The sequence below is a fragment of the Choloepus didactylus genome, chromosome 7 (assembly GCF_015220235.1).
Source record: "Choloepus didactylus isolate mChoDid1 chromosome 7, mChoDid1.pri, whole genome shotgun sequence".
Classification (NCBI taxonomy): Eukaryota; Metazoa; Chordata; class Mammalia; order Pilosa; family Megalonychidae; genus Choloepus; species Choloepus didactylus.
The window spans coordinates 62,401,213-62,425,642 of NC_051313.1; the positions used below are offsets into that span (position 1 = coordinate 62,401,213).

Here is a 24,430-nt window from a genome sequence, read left to right on the forward strand (position 1 = left end):
TGGGCCTTTTCATAGGGCTACTTGAGGGTCCTCAAGGCATGGCAGCTGGTTTCCCCCAGAGCGAGCAATCTAGGAGACCTAAGAAGAAGCTGCAATGCCTCTTGAGATGCAGCCTCAGAAGCTACAGACCGTTACGTCTGCGGCATTCTGTTGCTCAAGAGGCACGAGCATGCACCCCACCTCTTGATAGAGGACTGGGAAATGGGAAGGCCATTTTTGGAAACTAAAATCTGCCACAATGCCTAATACTTATATAACACTGAGCAACTAAAAAGCATGCCCCATTTTGCAGATAAGGAAACTGAGGCTCAGAGAGGGAAAGCAGCCTAGCTGTAGTCTCTTATCTAGTGAGAAGGCCCAGTTTTCTTACACCTAGTTCACAACTGGTGTAGCCTATCCAACTTGGTCTCCTTGTGTCTCCCTTTTACTGTTGTAACTAAAAATCATGCTGATGGTTTTATTTTTCCATCATCTTCAAGGTGTGCGATGCTTCCTTCATTCAAGTGCTTCAGATAATTCGTTAGATAATATCTGTCTGTAACTTGCAGTTTTGTGTCGAGGCTGTGTCTTGTGGAAAGAAGTAGATTTCAACTGAATTTTAGACTCCTTGTTACAAAATTGCTACATCAATAAAATGCACACATCTCCCAGTATTTTCCGTACCATTTATTTAAAAAATCTCAGGAATGATAAGCACATTGTAATTTATATGCTGGCATTCTGTGTGGTTATCCAAATATTACATCCTGTTTATATTTGAAACAGGAAAGAATTAAATCATTGCTTGCTGTCAGTGATCTCCATATTACTTGGTCATCTTCAAAAAGGAGATTTTGCCTTTTTTTTTATGTTCTACCTGCCAGAAATTAAAACTAAAATTCACCTGCCATAGTCATATCTGTTATTCCTGGTTTCAGGTCAAACTTCCCTTTCCTGTGGATCAAATCACAGATCTTCCAAGGAACGATTTCCAGATGATGATTAAGATGCACAAGCTAACCTCAGAACAGCTGGAGTTTATCCACGATGTCCGGCGGCGCAGCAAGAACCGCATTGCAGCCCAGCGCTGCCGCAAGAGGAAACTGGACTGTATTCAGAATTTAGAATGTGAAATCCGTAAACTGGTGAGTTGGCCAGTCCATGGCAATCAGGACTGATGCAGAGTTACAATATGAAGGCTGAAGAAGTAGAAAGGAGGGTCACCATTCAGAGAAGTTTGGGCTTATTTTTTTTTTAATTCAGTTTTATTGAGATATATTCACATACCATACAGTCATCCATGGTGTACAATCAACTGTTCACAGTACCATCATAGAGTTGTGCATTTATCACCCCAATCTATTTTTGAACATTTTCCTTATACCAAAAAGAATCAGAATAAGAATAAAAAATAAAAATAAAAAAGAACACCCAAATTATCCTCCCCATCCCATCCTATTTTTCATTTAGGTTTTGTCCCCATTTTTCTACCCATCCATCCATACACTGGATAAAGGGAGTGTGATCCACAGGGTTTTCACAATCACACTGTCACCCCTTGTATCTACATTGTTATACAATCATCTTCAAGAATCAAGGTTGGAGTTTGGTAGTTTCAGGTATTTACTTCTAGCTATTCCAACACATTAAAACCTAAAAAGTGTTATCTATATAGTGCATAAGAATGTCCACCAGAGTGACCTCTCGACTCCACCTGAAATCTCTCAGCCACTAAAGCTTTATTTCGTTTCATTTCGCATCCCCCTTTTGGTCAAGAAGATGGTCTCAATCCCATGATGCTGGGTCCAGATTCATCCCTGGGAGTCAGCGCCTGCGTTGCCAGGGAGATTTACACCCCTGGGAGTCAGGTCCCACGTAGGGGGATGGCAGTGAGATCACCTGCTAAGGTGGCTTAGTTAGAGAGAGAGGTGGGCTTATTTTTAAATGAGCTTCTCAGTGGAAATAATAGCCTTATGTCTGCAATGTGTGTTGTAGTGTGTCATTTTTATATCCTTCAGCCACACCTATGGAGGCAGTTATACTTTATCTGCCATCCCATATGTAATAAAAACTAACACTTACTGCACAGATATATGGACCAGGTATTATTCTAAACTATTTTTGTGGATTATCACATTTAATCACCACATCAACCCTAAGAGGTAGATAGTATTTTGTCCCCATTTGCAGAGAGGTTAAGCAACTTCCCAGTACGTGGTGGAGCTTGAATACAAACCCAGTTTTCCAGTCCTGTGGTTTTTTCACCACTGCCTTCTCCTGCCTCCCAGCTGAGGAGTAGAAGTTAGAGATAGGTTGCCTTCCCGTCTGCAAGGCAGTCCAGTCAGATGATATTCTCAATTCCTTTGCAACTGCAAAGTCAATGATTTTGCAGAGAACACACTTCCAGCTGCAAGCTCCTTCACACTAAGGGCTATGCCCCCTTCTCCTTGAGAAGCAACCTAAAGCTGCAGGAAGGAAGTCCAGGTGGCCTCTGGCTCCTGGCTGTGGCCTTGAAGGCAGTCAACTCAGCCTCATTCCTCTCAACCTTCCTGCAAACTCATGTCTCAGGCTGAACAACAGGGAGGCCACATAATGTGGTTGTGGTCTAAGTTTGGGTTCTCGGACTATTTGCAGTCATCCTTTGCCTCATCGTAAACCACTGTCTTGATGAGAACCTATGAGCAAGAATAAAATGTTTGAAAAGCACAAGGAAGTGTTACATGTCACCAAGATAGTTCTGGACCTCAGGGTGTTCCCCTGACCCCCAAAATTTTAATACTCACCAATCAAGGAAAATCTGCCCATGTTCAGTGGCTCCCATCACCTACATAATAAAGCCCAGGCCCTTTAGCCTGACACCCCTTGCCTTCCTCGGTTCAGTCTGTGACTACCCTCCAGCATCACTGTCTACACCTTTCCTAGGACTTTACTCTGAATAAAATCAAGCTCTCTGCAGTTCCCCCACTTCTACTGTTTCATCCCTCTGTGCTCGCACCTGTGTTGTTCACCTCTGCCTTAGATGTTCCTCAACTTTTTCCTTCCCGAAATATCTCCTGTGTTCTCTGTCAGCTCAAGTGTCAGCTCCCAGGACACCTGCCTTCCCTCCACCCACCCCCACCCGTTCCACCGAGTACCTGGCCTGGGAACCTTCATCTGAGCTCTCATCAGTGCTTATGACATTCATCTTGAATTATCTATTTATGTATTTGTCTCCCCGCCCTATCCCTGCCCTTAGACTGAGCTCCTCAAAGGCAAGGACAGCTTCTTGATCATTTCTGAACCCCCAGTGCTGGGCCCATTGTCTATTGCCCTAAAATTTGCTGGAAATTGTGATTGTTCCAGTGATAGGATTATGAGTTGCTATTTTCTCTCAAAATTTTCTTTGGATGTTGTTCCAACAACAAAAAAAATTTAACCTGACCCACATAAGAAAGCAAGACGTTCCTGCCAGTGGGGGTGGGTCTTCCAAAAGCCTGCTGGGCATGAGGAGACAATGCCCGGCCTGCCCGAGAGCTCATAGTAGTTGCCCCACCAGGCTACTCTTCCCCTAGTAGAATAATCACCCATATTTGAGAAATGTCTGACTTCTGTAATTAGCATTCTGCTTTGTGTCATTTTGTAATTTGGAACAAATAATAAAAGTCTCCGCCACACCCCAGGCAGATATTTGGTGCCTTTTGCTCAGCTGAAAAACCAAGAGGCCTTCTCTGCTTTCTCCACACACGTTTTTGGCAACCCCTTAAATAACACGCTGGGTTTTAGTGCTCAGTGATCTTTCACATGCTCAGCAGTGCACACCTGTGACTTAGAGCGTCATGCTTTTAGCCAATGCCTTGCTTTATACTGCCTTTCCTGCAAAGAGCCAAAACAGTAGTATCACACGTGGCCTCTCATTTCCTTCCCCCTAGAAAGCTGCCCAGGTGAGTAGGAGAGGTGGGCGTGGGGCCTCGGCCAAGGTGATAGGGCAGTGTGGAGACTGGGATTCCCCTCCTGGTGCCCGAGGAGTGTTCCCTTCCGGGTTGCTCTGCAGTTTGCCAGGCGACAGCGAAGTTCAGCTGGCCTGGCCACCTGTAGGACTCCCCGCTCCAGGGTTGCTCCCAGAATATGTTGTGTCTTACCCGCCCAGCCCCGCCCTCACCGCCCGCCCAGTGCGCCCACTTCCAACTCAGGCTCTGCCTCCAGCGCTCTACTCCGCTCTTGCAAACTCGCATAATGTATTTCTCTCAAGTTGCACTTGTACATCTGTTTATTTTTCATTTTTAAAACATGTTTTCTTGATAAATTTATAAATATTTTAGCAGGTGCCCTTTCCCCGTGTAAATCTCTCTCCGACACACATGCCCACGCTGCCTGCCAGATTGCATTCGCTTCCCGGCACGTGCCGCTCCCATGGCGGGGACTGGTTCTTTCTGCCTGTCCCTACGCGTGCGCCTCTCCCTCCTCTTCATTTTCTTCCCCGTCCTCTCCTCACCCCGCCCACCTGCCCATGCAGAAGCACTCACCTCACGCTGCTGAGGTGTCCAGTCACTCTGTCCATTTCACTGGGTGAGCCTCGTGGAATCTCCATCTCCTCGCCTCTTCCAGATATTTATGGTAGAGCCTGAATTAGTCTCCCCTCTGGTGGCTAAGTTCATCTCTCTGATGGAGTGGTGAATTTTAGTACAGAAAGAGTACATGTGGGGTTTTGTCTGAGTGGAAAATTCTGGAGCCTCAGGTTAGTGTGTGCAGGCTCAGCCTCTGCACTTCCGTCTGCCAGTTCCCTTGTCCGGGTAGCGTGGGCACTCTGCTCCCCACAGGTCCTAAAGAGGGTGCGCTGTATCCCATCAGCTCTGCTAAAATGGCAAGAGAGCCTGCTGGTGTTTGGGCAAACCACATGAAATTACCGATAGCCAATTACTGTTTGACTTTCAAAGATGGCAACCTGGTACTTTTGAGGGAGATTTCCAGCTGCAAGGTTGGGAACTGACAGTTTTCCAACTGATTCTCTGCAAACCCCAAATTCCAAGAAACCAGAACATTGACTCCCTGCAGGTTTCTGGTTGGTGATGATTTTTCACTTGACCAGGGCATGTTGGGATGAGCAGCACATCTGGATGGGCTTTTAGCTGGGAGACTCAACAGAGGTATGTGTCCAGACTTCCTGGATGTTTATTTTTTAAATTTCTAGATCCTGACCTAGTCATTCATGGGTTACATTATAGAGTAGGAAGCAAAACCCCCAGAAATGAGGTCTTATATCCTCTTATTCAGGCTTAGTCAAGCCTTGTCTTTTCTCTGCATTGCCCAGGTATGTGAAAAAGAGAAACTGTTGTCAGAGAGGAATCAACTGAAAGCATGCATGGGGGAACTATTGGACAACTTCTCCTGCCTCTCCCAGGAAGTCTGTCGAGACATCCAGAGCCCCGAGCAGATCCAGGCCCTGCATCGATATTGCCCTGTCCTCAGACCCATGGATCTCCCCACAGCCTCCAGTATTAACCCTGCACCTTTGGGGGTTGAACAGAACCTTGCAGCCTCCCAATGTGCGGTGGGTGAAAGTGTGCCCTGCTGCTTGGAGCAGGCCCCTCCCGGACCCCCCTGGCTGCCCAGCAACACCTCAGAGAACTGCACCTCCGGGAGGAGGCTGGAGGGTCCTGACCCAGGAGCCTTCTCAGAGAGAGGACCTCCTCTTGAACCCAGGAGCCAAACGGTGACCGTGGACTTCTGCCAGGAAATGACAGATAAATGTACAACTGACGAACAGCCCAGGAAAGATTACACCTAGTGACTCGGACCTGCCACCCCCATTCTCACACCTCTCCCGCTGGGTATTCTTCAGTCAGCCCGTGGCACTGTTCATCTGTTGTCTGGAAGAACCAAGAACGAATTTGGTGCACACTACAGCGGTCTTAGCAGCAATACCGTTCCTAAATACTCCCTCCTCTCTTCAAGCAGGATGGTATATCGTTACCTTCGCAATGGTGCTACCCCTTGCTCAGGCAAGGAAAGACAGCGGTGGCGACACTGTCTGTCTGTGGGTTAATTTCAATCTTAACAGGGATAGACGATAACACCTCTAGGACCCAACCACGGATTTTTTTTCTCAGTGGCCCATGTCACAAACCCTATCTCAGGAATTTCTTCTGAATGTTCAATTTTTTTCATTGAAGACAGCTTCTATACACATCAAAGTTTTATAGCTAGACTGTACATATTATATATAATATATATAATATATATATATATCTCCATATGCAAAAGTCCTGCATGCCTCAATTTTTTCATGCTAAAACTGGAAACTTCATTTCTCATTTATAAACAGGTTCCAACATTCCTCTTTTGTCTTTGATGCTAGAACTAGTTTGGTAACTGTTAACATGGTCATTTTTCTTGCTTCACAGTTCAATTTGAATTTATTTATGGACAAAATGCAATGTTGGAAGCTTTTTTTTTTTTTTTTTTTTTTGAGGGTCTTTTCGGAGCTTTTTTTGGGTTGGTTTGGTTTGGGAACTGCCAAAAAGTGTCAATTTGAGCATTGTGGGTTTTGTTCTTGTTTTCTTGCAGATACTGTACAGTAATGGTCAACTTTGCCACTTGCACTGAGTTTTGGGTCAAACCTATTTTCTTAAATGAAGTTGTAACTTCAGTATAACTCAAGTATACTGTATATTCTTTGTTTTTAGTTTAAAAAGTGAAACATTTTAGCTAATTAAAAAGCACTCAGGTGATAATTATGTAGGAAAAACAATCTTGCCAAATAACAAATCCATCTTAGGATGTTTAGACATAACCTGCTTGAATATTTTTATATTTCACCTCCTCCCCACCTTTCCCTAAGCCAAGTTTAAATGCAGACAGAGTTCAGTGTTGATGCTACACGTTCAGATTCCTAAGTGGGGAGAGAGTTTGGACGTCTCACTCGAAAGTGCATCAAAACAGCAGGAATCCATTGTATACCAGAACTCAGCAGGCATTGGCTCCTAGAAATCAAGTTAGTACTGGTTTCTCACCCAGGGAGTCAGTCCCGTTCATTTCAGTACTTCGTCAGGCCACCCCTTGCTCTTGGAAGGGTTGTGCAGTAGGATCTTCTCCTTTGAAGGACTTGGCTGATCAGTCACCCAGCTTCCCTGCTCAGGATCAGCCTCCCAGGAGATCTCACTGAGGCCCTGCCTTTCAGTGGTGATCCACAGGTCCATGCAACTCACCCAGAGTAGGAGACAGCAGGGCAGATGCGATCCTGACATCTGTCCCTGACACAGGCAAAAGCATTTCTTTCTCCCTTCCTTCTCCAAATGCTTTGAGGTGAACTCTGGGGTTCTTGCGCTGGTCTGTTGTCAGAAGGCAGATTTCTTTCTGGGGCTTTCGACAAGATACCACCAAAAGCCCTCCTTATCCATCCCACCCCCCCCCCCACACACACACATACACACACACCCTACCCTCACCTGTTGATCATTTTCTTCTCTTGCTGCAAAACTGGTTGGCTTGCAACCCACAGAGAGCAGCTTCCCTTGGTGCTGGGGCGTGCCGGCCCAGCCCATGTTTACAGGAAGGTATGCCCGTGATTCCACAGGGACATATGTTGGGGGGATCAGCTCCTGCGTCCCCCCAGTGCTCCGTGTCTCGCAGAGCAGCCCGTGAGCCCCTCCAGCCTGGTTGGGCAAGAGTCCTGAACGGTTTGATGTGGGGATGGGGTGGTGGGTAGCGGGGAACAGATGGTTGACTTCGTTTCTTTATTTGTGCCATTGTTTGGACAATATTAAAGCTGCATGTAAAGAGGAAATTAGTGTATGATGTAGGCGAAAAGTGAAATCATAGTAACATATGTTTTAGTATTATTAACTTTTTTCTGTACAAAATATTAGCACTAAATGTTTAAATATGTATGAATGCCAGAAATTTGTTGTTTCATGCGGTAGGATTTAAAAAAAAAAAAAAGGCTTTTCTCTTTAAAATAGTTCCACTTTTAAAACCTGCCTCTGGGTTTTTGTTTTTTCTCACGTGTGTATGTGTGTGTGTGTGCTGTCTGAGACAAATTTTGGTAAACTCTGTCACAAGTTACCGTTTTTATGACGGTTGTTGAAATTTCTTGGCCTAGTAGAAACAGTTCTGTGCTTCATCATAAGGTTTGCCTTTGTGGAAAACTGGTGACAGCTAGGATTTAAAACTCAATGTGAATCACATGATACTCATAGGCGTGTGTTATGGTGGAGAAGTCAGCGACAGTATTTTTTTTTAACCATCTTGTTGCCTTTTTTAAGTGACCTCTCCTTTTCTTTTAAAAAAGGAATGTTTTCTGCTCATATTGTAACCAGGTCCAAACCACTTCTTGGCGTGATATACCCTGGTGACAACTCATGTGCAACTGGTAGTCTTGACCACATTCCGCCCATATCTTCTGGTTTCTCTTGTTTGATACGCACCAACCTCGTGCTGCAGTGATTTCCGAGTGGGGAGGGGCCTCTTTATTTCTCTCTCCTCGGACCACACCCTCCTCCCACCAACCGCTGCCTCACTTTTCTTCCTCTTCCCCAGCCAAACCCCTGCCACGCAAACTGGTCAGAAACACTGCTCTACAAACTGGCTTTCGAGTTATCCACCGTGAACAGTGACTGGCTTTGTGCAATTGCTTATATGACATGTCTGTTGTCTTTAACTGCTCTGAACCTTGTGCTTATTTCTTGGTTGATTCAAAGGGAGGACTAACTGGGGACCAGTATCCAAATTGCCCCAAGTGGAATTTTAAAACCCAGCCCATCTCCTTTCCCTGCAATCCCTTTCTCAACTCCACGTCTTTTATAAAAAAGGAAAAGCAAGTTAACAGCCAGGTGTTGGCATAGGATGGAGACACAGCCATGGGCTTCTTCTAGGCCTGTGACAGCCTAGTTGGGTCTCCAAACAACTGGGATATGAATGGGTTGTTGGGGTGGGGACAGTGGAGGTGGCTCCATGATAGTTAACATCCCATCTGAATTTAGTCCTCCCCTTGGATCTGCCTTTGTTCTACCTGTGTTTCCAGACAACCTCACTTCATTCAGGTAGTGTCAGGCTTTGGGCAGGTGAGTGCTTTGCTATATGTGTTTGTTTCTCTGCGTTATCTGGGGTGCCTTGAATAAAATCAAACTTCATAGCATACTGATTCTGGAACAAAACGTTTGGAAAAAGAAAAAGAAGGCAAAAAAAAAAAAAAAAAAAAGCCAACAAAGCTACTTAGGCCATCCTACTACTTCTCTTCTGGGTTCCTAACAAACAATGACTCAGGCGTCAGAGTTGATGCTGCAGTGTGAAACGTTATTTTGTGTGTTGTATCAGTAATTTATTACTATCTTTAAAGGTATGCTGCTTTTAAGATGGACTGTAATTTTGGATGTAATCCTTGTGTGGCTTTTCCAAGGAAGTAAAAAAAAAAAAAAAAAAAAAAAAAAGCTAGTGGTTAGTATGACAACTGCAGCTTCTTGAAAAGGAGAGTGGGGACCAGCTATCAAGTTTGCATTTGAGGACTGGCCAAAAGTTAAGCTTGCATAATGCAAAGTTCATTGCTACTGTCAAGAGGCCTAAACCTACACTTTCTCTTTTAATACGTTAGGATTGCCATTTAAAAGAAAAAGAAGAAGCAAGCAAACAGAGGTTTGATAATTACAAGCCTTAAAACTGCAAAGACCTGTCTCTAGAAGCTGCTCTATCCCCTATGGAGCGGCATAACCCTCTCAAAACCAATAGACGCCTGCAAAACTTTTCCAAATACCTGTTTGGCTACCTAGTTCTATAGATAACACCCCATGTAAACTAGGAGCTGTTTAATAAATGACTTCAAATTGTTCCACTCTTGAGACAGTTCAGGAGGAATCTTAGATCTGGAAGAGAGCAAGAAGGAAGTTTTGTCCTCAAACCACTGTAAATAGACTAAGGAATGATATCTCTCTTTTTTAAATAAAGCTGTTTATTGTATCATCCTCAAATTGTTTGTGTTTCATCCTCAAATTGAGGATTTTGTTGTAGGTTCAATTTCTGGCAAGTCAGTGCCCGATGCAATTGCCTGTTGTGGGGATGGTCTCCATACGGGGAGTCTCTGTGCATGGAGACACTTTGTGTTCAGGTGTGTGTTTATAATACTGCCCAAGCCCTCTCCTGACCCAAGCATCCAAGATTGATGCTGTAGAATAGAATATATGTGTACACACATAGTGTGTGCAAATAGTATTTATACAGAGAAGAGACCTATTGTGGCAGATTGAGGATTAATTATTGAACTAATGGTGCAAAAACATTACTTGCAAAGAAAAGTAAGTGTATAGCATTTTCCTACACTCCACCTTGGTAGATAGTATTTATATCAAATGAATATCAGTGCATTGTAATTGTAATATGAAAATGATGCTGCCATTTTGTGAAGAATACCCACTCTGTTGCAGCGGCCAATGTTCGTAACTTTGATTTAATGTTGTGGCATGGTGTATGCATTTCACTATCAAGCAATGGAAAAACAACTCTTTTGTTTTCATTCCAGTTTATTGACCTCAGATAAAATAGTGGCCCTTCTTAGAAGCAGAAGTGCACCAAGACCATTCGTTTCAGGTAGACTCACAGTCAGTGCCAAATGCTCCCTTGGGGATAATCGGACCTGTGTATCAGGAAAGGGTGAAGGGACTGGGACAAAGAGGGTTTTCCCTACAGATTGATTTTTAGTCTTCTACCAAAACATGTCTGGAGGTAGGTCAGTGGCCTTCACTTGAGTCCTAACAGAATGCATTTTGCACTGGTGAATGCTGGGGGGCGCGAGTGATCAGGAAGATTTCAAATGCATTCAGGAGCTTCTGGTGCTTGTTTGACACAGTGAGCCATTCGAGGCAAATACCACTTTTGCTTTCGAGACCAGGAGAGCCCATGAGAATTTGTTCCAGAACCAGTCTGATGCAAGTGCACCTCTAATAAATGCCTTACAAACTCCAGAGGCCATATTCAAAACAGGGTCTTCTCAGTGTATGCAAGGGGCTGCAGCCCTTCTTCTCTTCCTCCCCAGGTCGAACAATACGGACAGTTTTCACACATATCTACCTGTATAACCCTCTGTACCTCTCATAACTGGTCAACGACTGTAACAGGTTACATCAGGTGTTTTTCTACATACTTTTTACACAGATTCTATGCGATTAATGTAACTGAATTCAATGCATCACTTTATTGTACTAGTTCTTAGGCTTGTCCTTATTTTTTTTCCTAAGTGATGGTGGTTTTTCTTGTGGTTTTTATTGTAAAAAATGAAATGGCTGTTGATGCTTATTCTCTGTAACTAAGAATTTTTACCTTTTTGGAAGAAAAAAAAGTATTGCTATGAACTAATGAGTTGAAACTTCATTTACTCATTGTAAATATACTATTGTGCAAAAAAAACGTTTTCACTCAATTGAATTGCTAGTGTTAACTGAATTTTGTCTAGACACCATTTATGTTGATGAAATAAAGACATATCATTATGCATTGTAAATGGATTTTGTCTGCTTCTGATCCCCGGGTTGCAGACTACAGAGCTGGAAGCCTCAGGAAATCTTTTCTCCCCAAGAAGCTATTTCTTTTCCTCTAGTTTCAACCCCTACCTGCTACCTGATTAATCTGAATAGAAATCTTAAAAATTTAATAATGCTGATGTGATTCCTGAACTCTGAATTTTAAAAATCCCTAGTACCTATAAGAGTCAATAAAAGGCATTAAACCCAATTTCCCAGTTGTAAGATGCAAGATGTTATCATCGGGTTGAAAGTGTGAAGGGTATCGTTTTTTACAATTCCATGTGGCGCTACAGTTACTTCAGAATAAAAGTTTAATTTAAAAAAAAAAACTAAATGAAAGTAAATAGTTGGGGGTGGGGTGGGGATTAAGCCAACACAAAGACACCATGAGTCGTATGGAGAAGAGTCAAGGGAAAAATACGGTTAAACCTGAAAAAATTTATTCAATAATTTGAGTCTTGGATTTTGTCAGGAAGGAAAAATGAGAAATTGAGCAGTAGGCAGGCTACCTGACCGTGATTAACACCAGACCCATGCTCTGAGGGGAGAGAGGCCACTTGAAGCCAGGGATGACAGCAGAGCAGCCCGGCCTGAGCTGTCAGCATAGCCATGAAGAATGTGCACAATGTCCTTCGGACAGTGTCCCCTGGACGGGGTCCTGCTACCATCCTGCAAGGCCAAGATCCCTGTAGAAGCAGCCCATGGATCCGACTGCACCCCGTCCACCAGGTGGGCAAACTGAAGTTAAACGCTGCAGAATTCCTCTCCATTGGGTGAGTCTCCATGGACACCCTGTGGAGTCAAGGAAGGCTTCCGGAGAGCACTGAATGCACTTAGCAGAAGTGCACTGTTCTGGAAACATTACTGTAAAGTGCATCCCTTTTCCTCAAGATATGAAGTTATTTAACCAATTATGGGAAAAACAGGCAGGCCACGGTCCCCAAACTTTCTGTAGGGACTCATTATTTTTTATTAATTTATATATATATTTAAATTTTATTCATCCAGAAAAGTCTCTACAGAGATGTCAACTGCAAAGGACAGAGGTTAAAAAAAAAAAGTGTTCAGAGGACCCAGTGTAAAAATGTAATACTTCCAGTGACTGCTGGTGTCTGTGTCTATGAAGATTTTTTTCCATTTCTTTGGAATTAATTTGGTGGCTGACCACTTGGAATCGATGGCCATTGGACTTTCAATGCTGAAATCTGCTCTTATGGCAGGAATGAATGGAATGACCCAACGAGCATCCTGTAGAAGGGAAGCTTTCAAATGCAGCCCAGCCCCACTTTGACAGCAGCCATTTTCTTCCCCACCCCAAATGTGCTTGTTATGAATGATTCTTACCTATTCTGGGGTAGAACTGGCTCCCTCTACACCAGGCCCTGCCAGCAGTTTTGTTGCATATATATGGAAATATATACGTGGTCTTTTTTCAAGTTGGTCTAAAATATTCCACTCTTCTCTAATCCACCATATCGCCCCCACGCCCCCAATCAGGATACAGTAGTGAGAGTATACTGGATGCTTAACACCAGCATGTGAAGGTGCCCAGAGGGATGGGCTTCCATTTCTCCCCACTGAGCACCTTGGCCTTGCTGGTGGAAATGAACACCTACTTCCTGGTGTCAAAGAATCAATGCCCAGGGAGTTGGAGAAAGCCACACATCATCCCGTTATGCAAGTGTCTTTCATTTCACTCAAGAGCATGTCAGGTCTGTCCCCACACCCACCCTCGCCTCCTGCAGATTCTGACACTCACCTCCACAGGCCTGCTTAGTCAACCAGAAAGAGGCATTGCTGGTTCTCCATGACATTTTTACTCTTCTCTCTTGAAAACCAGTGCATCCCTGAGGCAGTGACCCTCATCCCAATGAAATGGAAGAAAATCTTCATAGACACAGACACCAGCTGTGGAAGTATTACATTTTTACACTGGGTCCTCTGAACACTTTTTTTTTTTTTTAACCTCTGTCCTTTGCAGTTGACATCTCTGTAGAGACTTTTCTGGATGAATAAAATTTAAATATATATATAAACTTCCATACAGGCTTCTGAAAGAGTGTTTTAGGGTAAACCTATTGACAAGACATGACAGAATGTCAGTGAATAAGGAATAAAAACTAGAGAACTGGAAGCGATGAGAAATGTCTTTGACAGCTATACATAAACAAATATTCATTCAACCAACACTCTACTCTATGCTGAACATCCAAGATTAAAAATGTGTAGTCTTTATCCTTAAAGCTTTCACAGGCTAGTAGGGCAGACAGATGTAAAAATAAATCATTGCACATGTTGACTTTTATGGATGAGAGAGGAGGGCCTTCCTGGTAGGAGCATGGGTCTTAGATCTGGGTTTAAATTCCATCTCCATGGTGGGCACTTTAGCTGTGTGATCTTGGGCTGGTTACTTAATTTCTGCGAGCAGTGCTGTCTGAGTTGTAAAGTGGGGATGAGCACTAGAAAGTTTATACAGTTATTCAAAGAACAGAGAGCGTGTCTTAAGCACCTGGAATATAATATACCTCTTAAAATGGCACCCATTACTACAATTGCAAGGCCAACACAAAGAAAGGCATGATGGGCAGAGGGTTGGCTGAGGAGGAGATGCTGGAAGTGCATCCATAAGAAATAATGAGTCCCCAAAGGCTGCCATGGGGCAAGTAGAGGTTGTCCTGCAACCCACTGCTGTGAGGACAATGGCAGGGAGGAGAGAGGGAGCTGCAGGGCGTAGGTGGTGTGAGGTAGGAGACAAGGCCAGATAAATAGGCAGGGCCAGAGCATGAAGGCTTTGTGTGCCATGTGCATTTAGACCAATCTGATTCTCCTATAACTTGAAGCCTTTATTACAAAGTGTGTGGCAAGGACTGGGGGACAGTGTGGCTGTGGGATACAGGGTGGAGGAGGTAAATGACTCCTCTCATAGGGATTAAGCCCGCCTTCTGCTCTCAGACCCCAGACCTAACCAGCCTCACATCGCACTGCCTTACATATCTCTCTGCCCTGAAAGAAGTCTTAAGAGCTTTTTAGATGCCCCTCCTGGATGGCTCAGGACCATGGGGAAGAACAGGGTGGGTGGAAGGGGTGCCAGCTTCATTCACTCCTGGGAAAGTCAGGAATAAGATCCCATGGGGCACCTTTTAGCTCACAACCAGATCTTCACCAATGACGAGGAATGATCCCAGTGGAGGGATAAGTTAAAACCAGGTAGTGAGTGTTTCCCAGTGTTTTGATCAATATTTTATGTCATGGCATTTATGAATTAAAAATCCAGCTGGGTTCATCCTCATGAAAGGAACTGATGGGAGAAAGAGAATGGAAAACATCTTATAAACATCTCCTTTAAAAACAGGAAGCACATTTGAGCCCAGGCTGATGGCAAAGCTCCCCAACCTGCTCTGCCCATGGGCACAGGCCCCGGGTTCAAGGATCCAGGTGCTACCACCCACAGTCGCAAAGCTGGGTACTTTCACAGCAAAATGTCCTGCCAGGCTGCTGGGGCTAGGGAAGGGTAGAGATGCCCCCACCCATCCCCTCAGGCAGCAGCCACTCTTCTCCCTAGGTTTTCTCTGATGGTACACGGTTCTTCCCTGCCTGAGCATCAGTCCTGCTTCAAGCATGTGGCCAAGAAGGGCAGTGAGAGGCTGACCCCAGCCCACAGGAGAGGAGGGTCTCCTTTGAAGGGGAGCCCAGCTGGGAGCACCCTGTACACAGCCCATCGCCTGGCGGGTACCTCTGTGGCAGGTACCGTCCCCCACAATTCTACCTGCAGTTTCAGTTTGGGACCCAACTTTTCTCCCAGATGTTAGGCTGCTCCTGGATCCATTTTTTCTGGGCCCAGGCATTATTTTTTCATGATAGATGAAAATTCCAGAAGCGTACTCTGAAAGAGGTAGGAAACCAAAATGAAAAAAAAAAATAGATTTAAAACACTTATAAAAATCAGCCCTGCCCATCTGGGACCCCACACATGTTACAAATACAATGCCAGGGATCCTAACAAAACCTGTTGCAGAGGATCATTTGCCCTATGTTGCCCCTAGAGATGAACTTCCATGTAAGAGGCTCCGTTGTCTTACTGAGTTAGTGTAAAAGATTGAGTCCCACCTGCCATCACCTTCTGTTCTTGTTGTACTTGTTTTGTTTGAAATCCAGGTCTAAAGCTAAAAGGCCAAACTTTCCTTAAGCTCCCTCTTTGTCCCCTCTACAATCAGCCAGATTTTTGGCTTTGTAAAATGTGGAAGGGAAAAAATGATGTAAATCTAGAATATTCCATTTTGCAATTATCTGTGCCTGGTCCTAAACATATACTGACCTCAGGCTGCCCTGTGCAGGAAGAGCAGGGAGCAGCAATGGGATACAGAGGAAGGAGGCTAGATTAAGTCAGTCATGATGGACTCAAACTCCAACTCACTCATTCATTTATTCAATAAATATTAATTTACCTGCTGCTACTTCCCAAGGACTGTGCTTCACCACATCCTAATTGTGTGACTTTGGACAAGTCGCCTATTTTCCGATCAATAAAATGGGAATAATCTAACCATCTGGCAGGAAGCCTGGAGCAGCGTCCAGAACATGACCAAGCTCTCGGCTGGTCCTTCCTCCTCTTCTGTGTAAAACTTCTCAGCCCAAAGTTCCAATAAATTACAACATTGCACTCTCGCATTCTTAATAATGCTGAGGTGAAAAAGATCTTCCCAAATGACACAAAGAAACTAGAAGTCACAACGGCTTTCAGATTTAATATAACATTAAAGATTTAAAGATACCATAAACAAGGTTAAGAGACAAGCAGACTGGGAGGAAATCTTTCTATATATGTATGGCGAAGGGGCTAATATAATACTGTATAAGAGCTCCTAGAAATCAGAAGACAAATATCCCAAAAGAAAAACAGGCAAAAACAATTCATAATTAAAATACAGATGAACAATAAACATATGAACAATCTTAGTAGTAATCAAAGAAATGTGTTCTGGAGTGTACAGAGAAGGATATTAGCTGCATACTGGGACAAAGTCTTCAAAATGTTGTGTTTTTATCTTCAGATCATGAGTGAGTTTCAGCCCAAACTGAGAAATGACCATCAACTTTGAGTTACCTACCAGCCAATGATGAAAATTGACTAAGGATTTTTAGTGACCCCTCAGTGACCTAACTGAAAACTGTTTCCTGATAACAGGACTTGATTAAAAACCAGCTGTGTAGGGGCAACTTAGGATCTCATCCTGCCCTATCCAAAATGAAGCTTCTGGCCTTAATTAGCACAGCCGCCATGAATCTTGTTTTGCTAACATGTTAAAAATCCTTAACTTTTCCCCATCAGTGAACTAACTGTTCAGTGAATTTCTTCACTAGTGTGCATTCCTGTACCTATAAAATAAAACTCAGCACATTCATTTAGATCACCATAGTGGTTAGTCATTGCTTTCCCTTTAACAACGTTTGAGTAGAAATTTTGTTGGTTGGCGTACCTTTCTGAGAATAAAAAGTTAGCAAATGTAACTTAGATGAATTATTATTTGAGACATTTAATAGTCTACATTAAGAATTTTTCTCACAAATTTAAGACTTTTGAACTACAGTAATAATGGTACATCTATTTAGAATAAATGTAAAACTTACACAGTACCTGTAGTGGATTTAATAGTGTCCCCCAAAATTCATATCTATTCAGAACCTCAGAATGTGACCTTATTTGAAAAGTCTTGGCAGATGTAATCAGTTGGGGATGGTGACATGAAATCACCCTGGATTTATGGTGGACCCTAAATCCTATGACTGATGTCCTTAGAAGAAGAGGAGGGGACACAAAAACACACAGAGAGAAGAAGGCTGTGGGAAGACCAAAGCAGAGACTGGAGTTCTGCTGCCACAAGTCAAAGAACATCTGGGACAACCAGAAGCTGGAAGAGGCTGGGAAGGATTCTTTCCCAGACCCTTCAGAGGGAGCACGGCCCTGCTGGCACCTTGATATCAGACATCCAGCCTCCAGAACTGTAAGAGAATACATTTCTGCTGTCTGAAGCCACCCAGTTTATCGTATTTTGTTAGGATTGCCCTAGGAAACTAATAGTGTCTTATTCATAGTAACTCAAGATTTGTTATTTTTATTCGTAAGTATGATGATCATCCATGAAAGTTCCCCGGTTTGGTTTACCACTACATTACAAATATAACTAAACACTGGGGCATATATTTGTTAGTTCATGTGACTACCAACAATAGAAATTATTAAATTTGGAAAGTTGGACTTTTGTAACTACAGATATTTTATATGAAATTAATAAAAGAAATTGAAACCTTTTCATCACTTATTTTGTGATAAAAATATAAAAATAATGTGTGCTACATTATCTGTATGATACTTTACCTTTAAACACTTTCATTGAAGCAAGTTCACTCTAATCAACACCTAAAGAGAGATAATAAGCACCAGAAGTAACTTAATCAGTAACCAATGCATCAGAAGCGGTTACTAAGCATTTCAAACATTTCTGTTTAAATCTATACAAGAGAAGTAGGGAATTAGTAAAGGAAGAAATATTCAAAATATGTAGTTGGCTATGAAGACGGAACAGGTGCTACTGCCCTTCTGTGGACAATAGATGGAAATTAAAGACTGGTCCTTCACCGGGCATGGTTGACAGACTGGACTAAAGTACTGTCAGCCCCAAACTCCTGACCTAAGGCTGCGGATTCTGCCATCAGAGTATTACAATTCTTCTTGCAGTGAACTTGTCATGCAAGATACTAGCTAGAAAGAACTGGGACAGGACGCAGGACAAATTATATGATTGGGTTTTTTGGTTTGTTTTGATTTTTTTTTTTTTTTTTTGCCTGCCTGCAAGTAAATATTTGCCCAGCTTTGTTCTAAGACTTGCCTTTGTTGTAACATTCCACTTGGTAGCAAGATTGGTAGGAGAGGAAACCTATAGCCCACAACAACAGCTATCCCCTGGATGTCAGTTTCCAACAACGTGGCCATGATGGGCTACACTTAGTAGTAATATTGCCTATTTACAATATGTTCAGTGCCTATTACATGTTGCCAGTCACTGGACATACATTACCTCAAATCCCCACAAAACTGCAAGGTCAGTATTTTAATTATGATCTTACAGATGAGAAGACTGAAGCCTAGACATGATGAGTGACTCTTCCAAGGTGACAAACCTAGAAACTGACTGAGTTGCAATTCAAATCCAGGTTTATCTGTCCTCAAAGCCCACAATCTTTCCACTGCCCCTTGTGCACCTTCCACTTAAGGGGCTAAAACATTCTCTCAAACCATTTCTTGTCAGTGACCAGCAAGCTACCCAGGAAAATAAGCTTAGGATAAATGTATGGGTGCTTGGACTCCTGTGCCACACTAGAGAAGGGTTCTCAACCCTGGATACACATTAGAGTCCTGTGTGATGAAGGCAATTCACAGCTAATGGTACCAGCTCTTAAGGAAGGTCCATTCCAGAGCATATTCCAAGACCGTTAGCCCTTTTCTTCTGCTCTCTATTCTCTTGTTTCTACCTCGATTCTCTGGCAATGCAAGGGCTCCCTGTACATAAAAGGAGGTATAAAAAGGGGGAAATGATGAAAATTATCTTACTGACTTCACAGATGCAGATAAAAAGCTGTGGTCACTGGAAAATTATTCTAAAACAGTGATTCTCAACCCTGGATGCACATTACAATCACATAGGAGTTTAAAATACACCACTGCCTACATCCCACCCCCAGAGACTCAGCTTTTTAATTGCATGTGACCTGGGCATGCAGATTTTTAAAGCTCCTAGCTGACTCTAATGTGTATCCAGGGTTGAGAACTCTTCTCTAGTGTGGCACAGGAGTCCAAGCACCCATACATCAATCCTAAGCATATTTTCCTGGGTAGCTTGCTGGTCACTGACAAGAAATGGTTTCAGAGAATATTTTAGGAAAAACCCAGGTAGACTGATTCCTACTAAAGGTATGGCTTTAGTCAATTACAATAGTATCTCTAAACCAGTAGGAGATGTGAAACTAGGGTAGGGGGATTCGATTATTGTTATTGCAAAGAAAAAAACAAAGGAAGAAGCAAATGTGTGAAATTCAACCAAGTAAGCTCAATTGGAATGCTCTCCACCAATTTGGGGGAGTTTCCTTTTCAATGGAAAAAAGCTGACTGTTAAGACAACGGGTAAAGCCAGTGCTATCCTTTGTTCCAGAATTGAAAAGAATCATAATGAAAGTAAATGTTCATTACGTTTGACAATGGTTGGGGAATGCTTATTGCACAGTGGATTTTCAAAGAAAAATAGAAATAAATACAATATTGATTCTTCTTTGCAAAATATATCACCAAATATTTGTATATGATTTTTAAATTTTAAATGATGTACACCCTCCTTCCTTAGTGTGATGAAGGCAATTCAAAGTTCCGTCCTGTGATCCATTTTTTACACTGTGACAGAAAGAGCTTTCTAAAGTGCAACTCTGATCCAGACACTCCTCTGCTTCACATCCTCTACGCGTTGTCCATTACCTCCCCACAATGTCATCATGCCCCCTCCTCCAGCCTTCCCTCTCTCCACAGCCTCCTATTGTCCTATGCTCCAGCACACGCTGTTCTCCAAGCAGCTGTGAGGTGTCATGCCTCTCAGCATTTGACTGTACTGTCCCTCTACTGTCTTTCAGGTACCCTGGTCCTACCAGGTCTGCAGAAACTTGCACATCTTTCAATACTCAGTTCAAAAGTAACTTCAAATATAAGCTTTTTCTGATCCATCCATACAGAACTGACCACTCCATCCTTTTCTCACCCATTCCCACTAATACGGCATCTTACATTTGATCATGTTTAGATGTTTTCCTGTTTAACTTTCTCACCTAGATTCTGAGCCCTTTAATGGCAGAGACTGTGTTTTATCTATTTATATACTCAGCATTTATAAGAGTGACTGGTATAAAGTTTCAATAAGTTTATTTTATGGGTTAAATGAATTCATTGAATTTTGCATAAATTAATCTGTCTCCCTCATCCTCTCCCTTCTCTCTCCAGTCTCTACACACATATACATACCAGGCAGGAGGAAAGGTAAGGCAAGATGTGGCCTGAGTGGAATACCTCTTTTGGTGACAGATCTGTGATTAGTAGCATTGTCTGTCTTCACTTACCATTAATGTTCTTTGGCCAGTGGCTGAAGACAGAGGTGAGGGGCTGTTTTCCTGGTGTGGAAAGTTCAAGCAGGAGGTATTCCAAGAACTGGAGCTTCCTGAGTCACTGTGCTGCTGTCCCTTTTCAGACAACAATCTGGACAGAAAGCTGGCCTTGCAACTGCCCGTATAAGATCTGTTTGTCCAGACCCACTCTCTCTCATGCTGCCATCACTGCCCCTGCTGTGACCGTGCAGATCTGTGAGAGGCACAACTGGGGGTTTTAGGTCCAGGGGTTGCTCCCAGGTTCCTACTGCATAGGATGGACAGTGTCTAGGGGCCATTGTGCTACCGAGCCAGGACTGGATGATGGTATTTTGCGGGCGAAAGGAGGGATGTCTGGGTGCTGTCCAAGGTTCTGAATCCTGACACTGCCTTCTTGGGGACAAGGGATGTGGTCGTGGAGCTGTCCGCTGTGCTGATCCTTCTGAATCCAGTCTTTTTGCCACAGCAAGGATCAACTTCAACTTTCTTCCCTGTGGGATATGCCAGGTGGGTTTAGATTTTGGCACATTGACTTGGATTATTTGATGCTGGTTGTTAGCTTGAAGTGGAGAGATTCTATCAGGCTAGGAAGAGCAAACCAAACACTCCTGAGCCACTGAATATTTCTTCAAATGGCATGGAGGGTCCCTTTCACCCTCAATGTCCTCATTGCTTGATTTCTTATAAAGTGCCCTCATGATTTTCCCAATACCCAGATGAAATATTTCCAGTACATTGAGGAACAAGGAGATGGCTGCAATGCTACGCATAAAAAGCATAAAAATGGTCTTCTCTGTAAGCCTGGATACAAAGCAATCCACTTCATTGGGGCAAGGAATTTGGGTGCATTTGTAAAGGGGGTGAATTTGAAAACCATAGTGAATATATTGGCCTATCATGAACCCTACTTCAAGCACAGATCTGGTCAAGATGTATAAAATATAAGTACACAGCAGACTTCCTTCAGGGGGACTTTATGGATCCTCTTCTGCTCCTCTAACCTCCTCAATTCCCTACCTATCCTTTGTTGCTCCTCCAAGTCAAGCCCTGGATTCTCCATCTGGCCTCGAAGGTGTGACTTTTTCTTCTGCCTCTCCTTCTCAAAGGCCCTGAGCCTATAAAGTGAATGCCCCATATATGCTAGAGATGGAGAAGATACAAAGATGATCTGTAAAAACCAGAACCTGATCAAAGAGTTAGGGAAAGCATCATCATAACAGATATTGTTGCAGCCAAGTTGTTGAGTATTGCAGGCAGATGCTAACTCTTCATCATCCCAGACATCCTCAGCAGGCACACCAAGTACCAGCATTTGGAAGATGAAGAGGATGGTCAGCCAGATTTTCCCCACTATAGTTGAGTGGGAATGAACATCCTCCAGGATGACACCCAAGAAGTTCCGATCTCCCATGGTTAGAAACTAATTCTGAAGTGCACAGAAAACATGGAGGTTAATAGCACCCATGGATATAATGTATAAAGACACAGACCAATAAATATGGTAGGTTCTTTTTCATGTCAGTGAAACTGTGAAGGACTTTCCAGCCCTCATATTTGTGGACTGTGGTTGATGAAATAGGATGTTTCCAAGGAACATCAGTTTTCAAAGAAACACAAGACTCTCCACAATCTGACTCAATTTCCTTCCTACGCTCTTCTGCTGCTCTCCTATACAAAAGTGCCATGCTTGTCTTTCTAATATACTTGTTGGCCCCATATTTGCACAATGCATTTCCACCCCACAGTTTTGCTCATTTTTCTACCCATCTAAGATGCCCCATTTTACTAAACATCATACATCCTTCATGGTCTTAAGCAAGTCTCAACTCTTCCAGGAAGTTTTCTTTAACCATTGCAGGTCACAGTGATCTTTCCTTTCCTGAATTTCCACAACACTACTACTTATACCACTCATTTGGCACTGTGCCTAAAATTGATTTTGTGATGGGTTGTGTCTTATGTGCCCCTCCCAGAAAGGCACACTCACCCCTTACAGGTAGAGATTCTTTCTTTAGCATTTTGTCTTTGCAAATAGAAACCATCAATAAATTATAGTGGATTGAATTGTCTTTTCATTTTCAAACACTTGACCCAATCAGTGGAATAATCATCAATAGGAAAATCAATGTAGATCCTCATTAAATGTTACCTGTGGCTCCCTCTGCAAGACTAAAACTACAAATAAAGAAAACAGAAATAAGTTAAATAAACCCTCAGGAACCATCTCAGATCACAGTAGCAGTAAAGATGAAGCAGAAACAGAAACAATACATATGATTACATCCACAAAGCCACATCAGGATTGGTGTTTTCATGGAAGCTTTGCTAACAGGAGAAAAGTAAACACACACAGCTTCTCTAACAAGCTTGAGATCTGGGAAAGAATTAAGTTATAAGTGATATTAACAGTTACTTGGTTTACCCTGAAAAAGAAGGTTTTTCAAGGTTCAATGAGAATAAAATACTTGCTAGTTTAAAGACTTCTAAGATAGGTCCAGATACAGAAGATATGGAGGAAAAACAAGAAAATATTAAAACAGACAATGAAACAATTTCCCCTTCCATACTACATTCAATCAATAATATTTACTAAAAGCTTACTGTGACTCAGGCATTGTCCTAGATGCCAGGAATTCAACAGTGAACAAGATATACCTGATCCCAGCCCTCACAGTACTTAGTCACTAAGGACTTACACTAACCTATACAATGGACAAAGGATGAAAAGGGCAGCAAATGAATAGTAATCAAAAAACACCAGAAAAAAATGGAGTCCTTATATTTCACTTACTTATCTCCAAACACAAAAATAAATTCCATATGGAAAAAAGTATTTTATGTAAAGCACGTCAAGGCCAGAAATCATAACTGGGGGGGGGGGGGGGGGCAGGAATGACAGATTTGACCTGACGAAACTGAATAACAAAACTGGAAGTGACCTGAAGGTATTTGGGTCTAGAGAACAAAAAATAAATGATACCAACTGACAATAAACATTCATGAAAAATTACCAACTAGCTAGATAGGATCACACAGGGACAATAAGAAAAAGTGAGCCAGTGACAGAACCTTGAGAAATAGCAGAGGAAAAAAGCCTACAAGTAAACATGAGAAATGGCCAGAGAAGGAAAGAAGAAAAACCATGAGGGTAGTGTCACTGAAACCAAAGCAGCATGGAGCTACCAAAAGGAAGCAATAGTTGATAAAGACCAACAATGCACAACAGTCAAGTATCAAACAATGGAGAAACCAAATACATAGGTAAGCAGGCAATTGAGAATCACCAATCTTTGAAAAAAATCTTCATAAAAGGCATCAAATTGAACAGACAGAAACACTAGTGTGTAGATAGTTATAGAGCCAACTGAAGAATACTTTAAAATGAGTGTATTATCCCTTACTAATTGTTGAGGAGATGGGAATATTTTTTCCATATTCTTGATGTTTTCTTCCAAATGGCAGAAGTTCCTTCTAATATAACATTTCTAGTGCATAATATAACATGTTTCCTTCTGCTCTACTTCCTCATAATGCAAGTCTTACCACATGTTCTAGTTTGCTAATGCTGCCAGAATGCAAAACACCAGAGATAGATTGGCTTTTATAAAAGGGGGTTTATTTGGTTACACAGTTACAGTCTTAAGGCCATAAAGTGTCCAAGGTAACACATCAGCAATAGAGTACCTTCACTGGAAGATGGCCAATGGTGTCCGGAAAACCTCTGTTAGCTGGAAAGACATGTGGCTGGAGTCTGCTCCAAAGTTCTGGTTTCAAAATGGCTTTCT

The 24,430-nt window shown here is 42.7% G+C and overlaps 2 protein-coding genes across 7 annotated transcripts in view; one reads left to right on the forward strand and one right to left on the reverse strand.

Annotated features, from left to right (window-relative positions):
• Positions 1 to 9,383, forward strand: part of BACH2 (BTB domain and CNC homolog 2) — a 365,581-nt gene extending 356,198 nt beyond the window's left edge. For all 6 annotated transcript variants that reach the window (XM_037842861.1, XM_037842860.1, XM_037842857.1 and 3 more), the window contains 2 exons: positions 918 to 1,124; positions 5,267 to 9,383. In XM_037842861.1, the coding sequence (XP_037698789.1) occupies positions 918 to 1,124; positions 5,267 to 5,743 (684 nt within the window). In that variant the 3' untranslated portion in view covers positions 5,744 to 9,383. The remainder of the gene's footprint in view (positions 1 to 917; positions 1,125 to 5,266) is intronic.
• GJA10 (gap junction protein alpha 10) lies at positions 5,798 to 22,056 on the reverse strand. Its single transcript, XM_037844649.1, is given in 9 exon segments — positions 5,798 to 5,825; positions 5,930 to 5,990; positions 7,164 to 7,317; positions 7,404 to 7,610; positions 20,622 to 20,809; positions 20,812 to 21,000; positions 21,003 to 21,100; positions 21,102 to 21,609; positions 21,612 to 22,056. Coding segments are annotated over 9 exon segments (1,878 nt in total).
• Between the last annotated feature and the right edge of the window lie 2,374 nt (positions 22,057 to 24,430).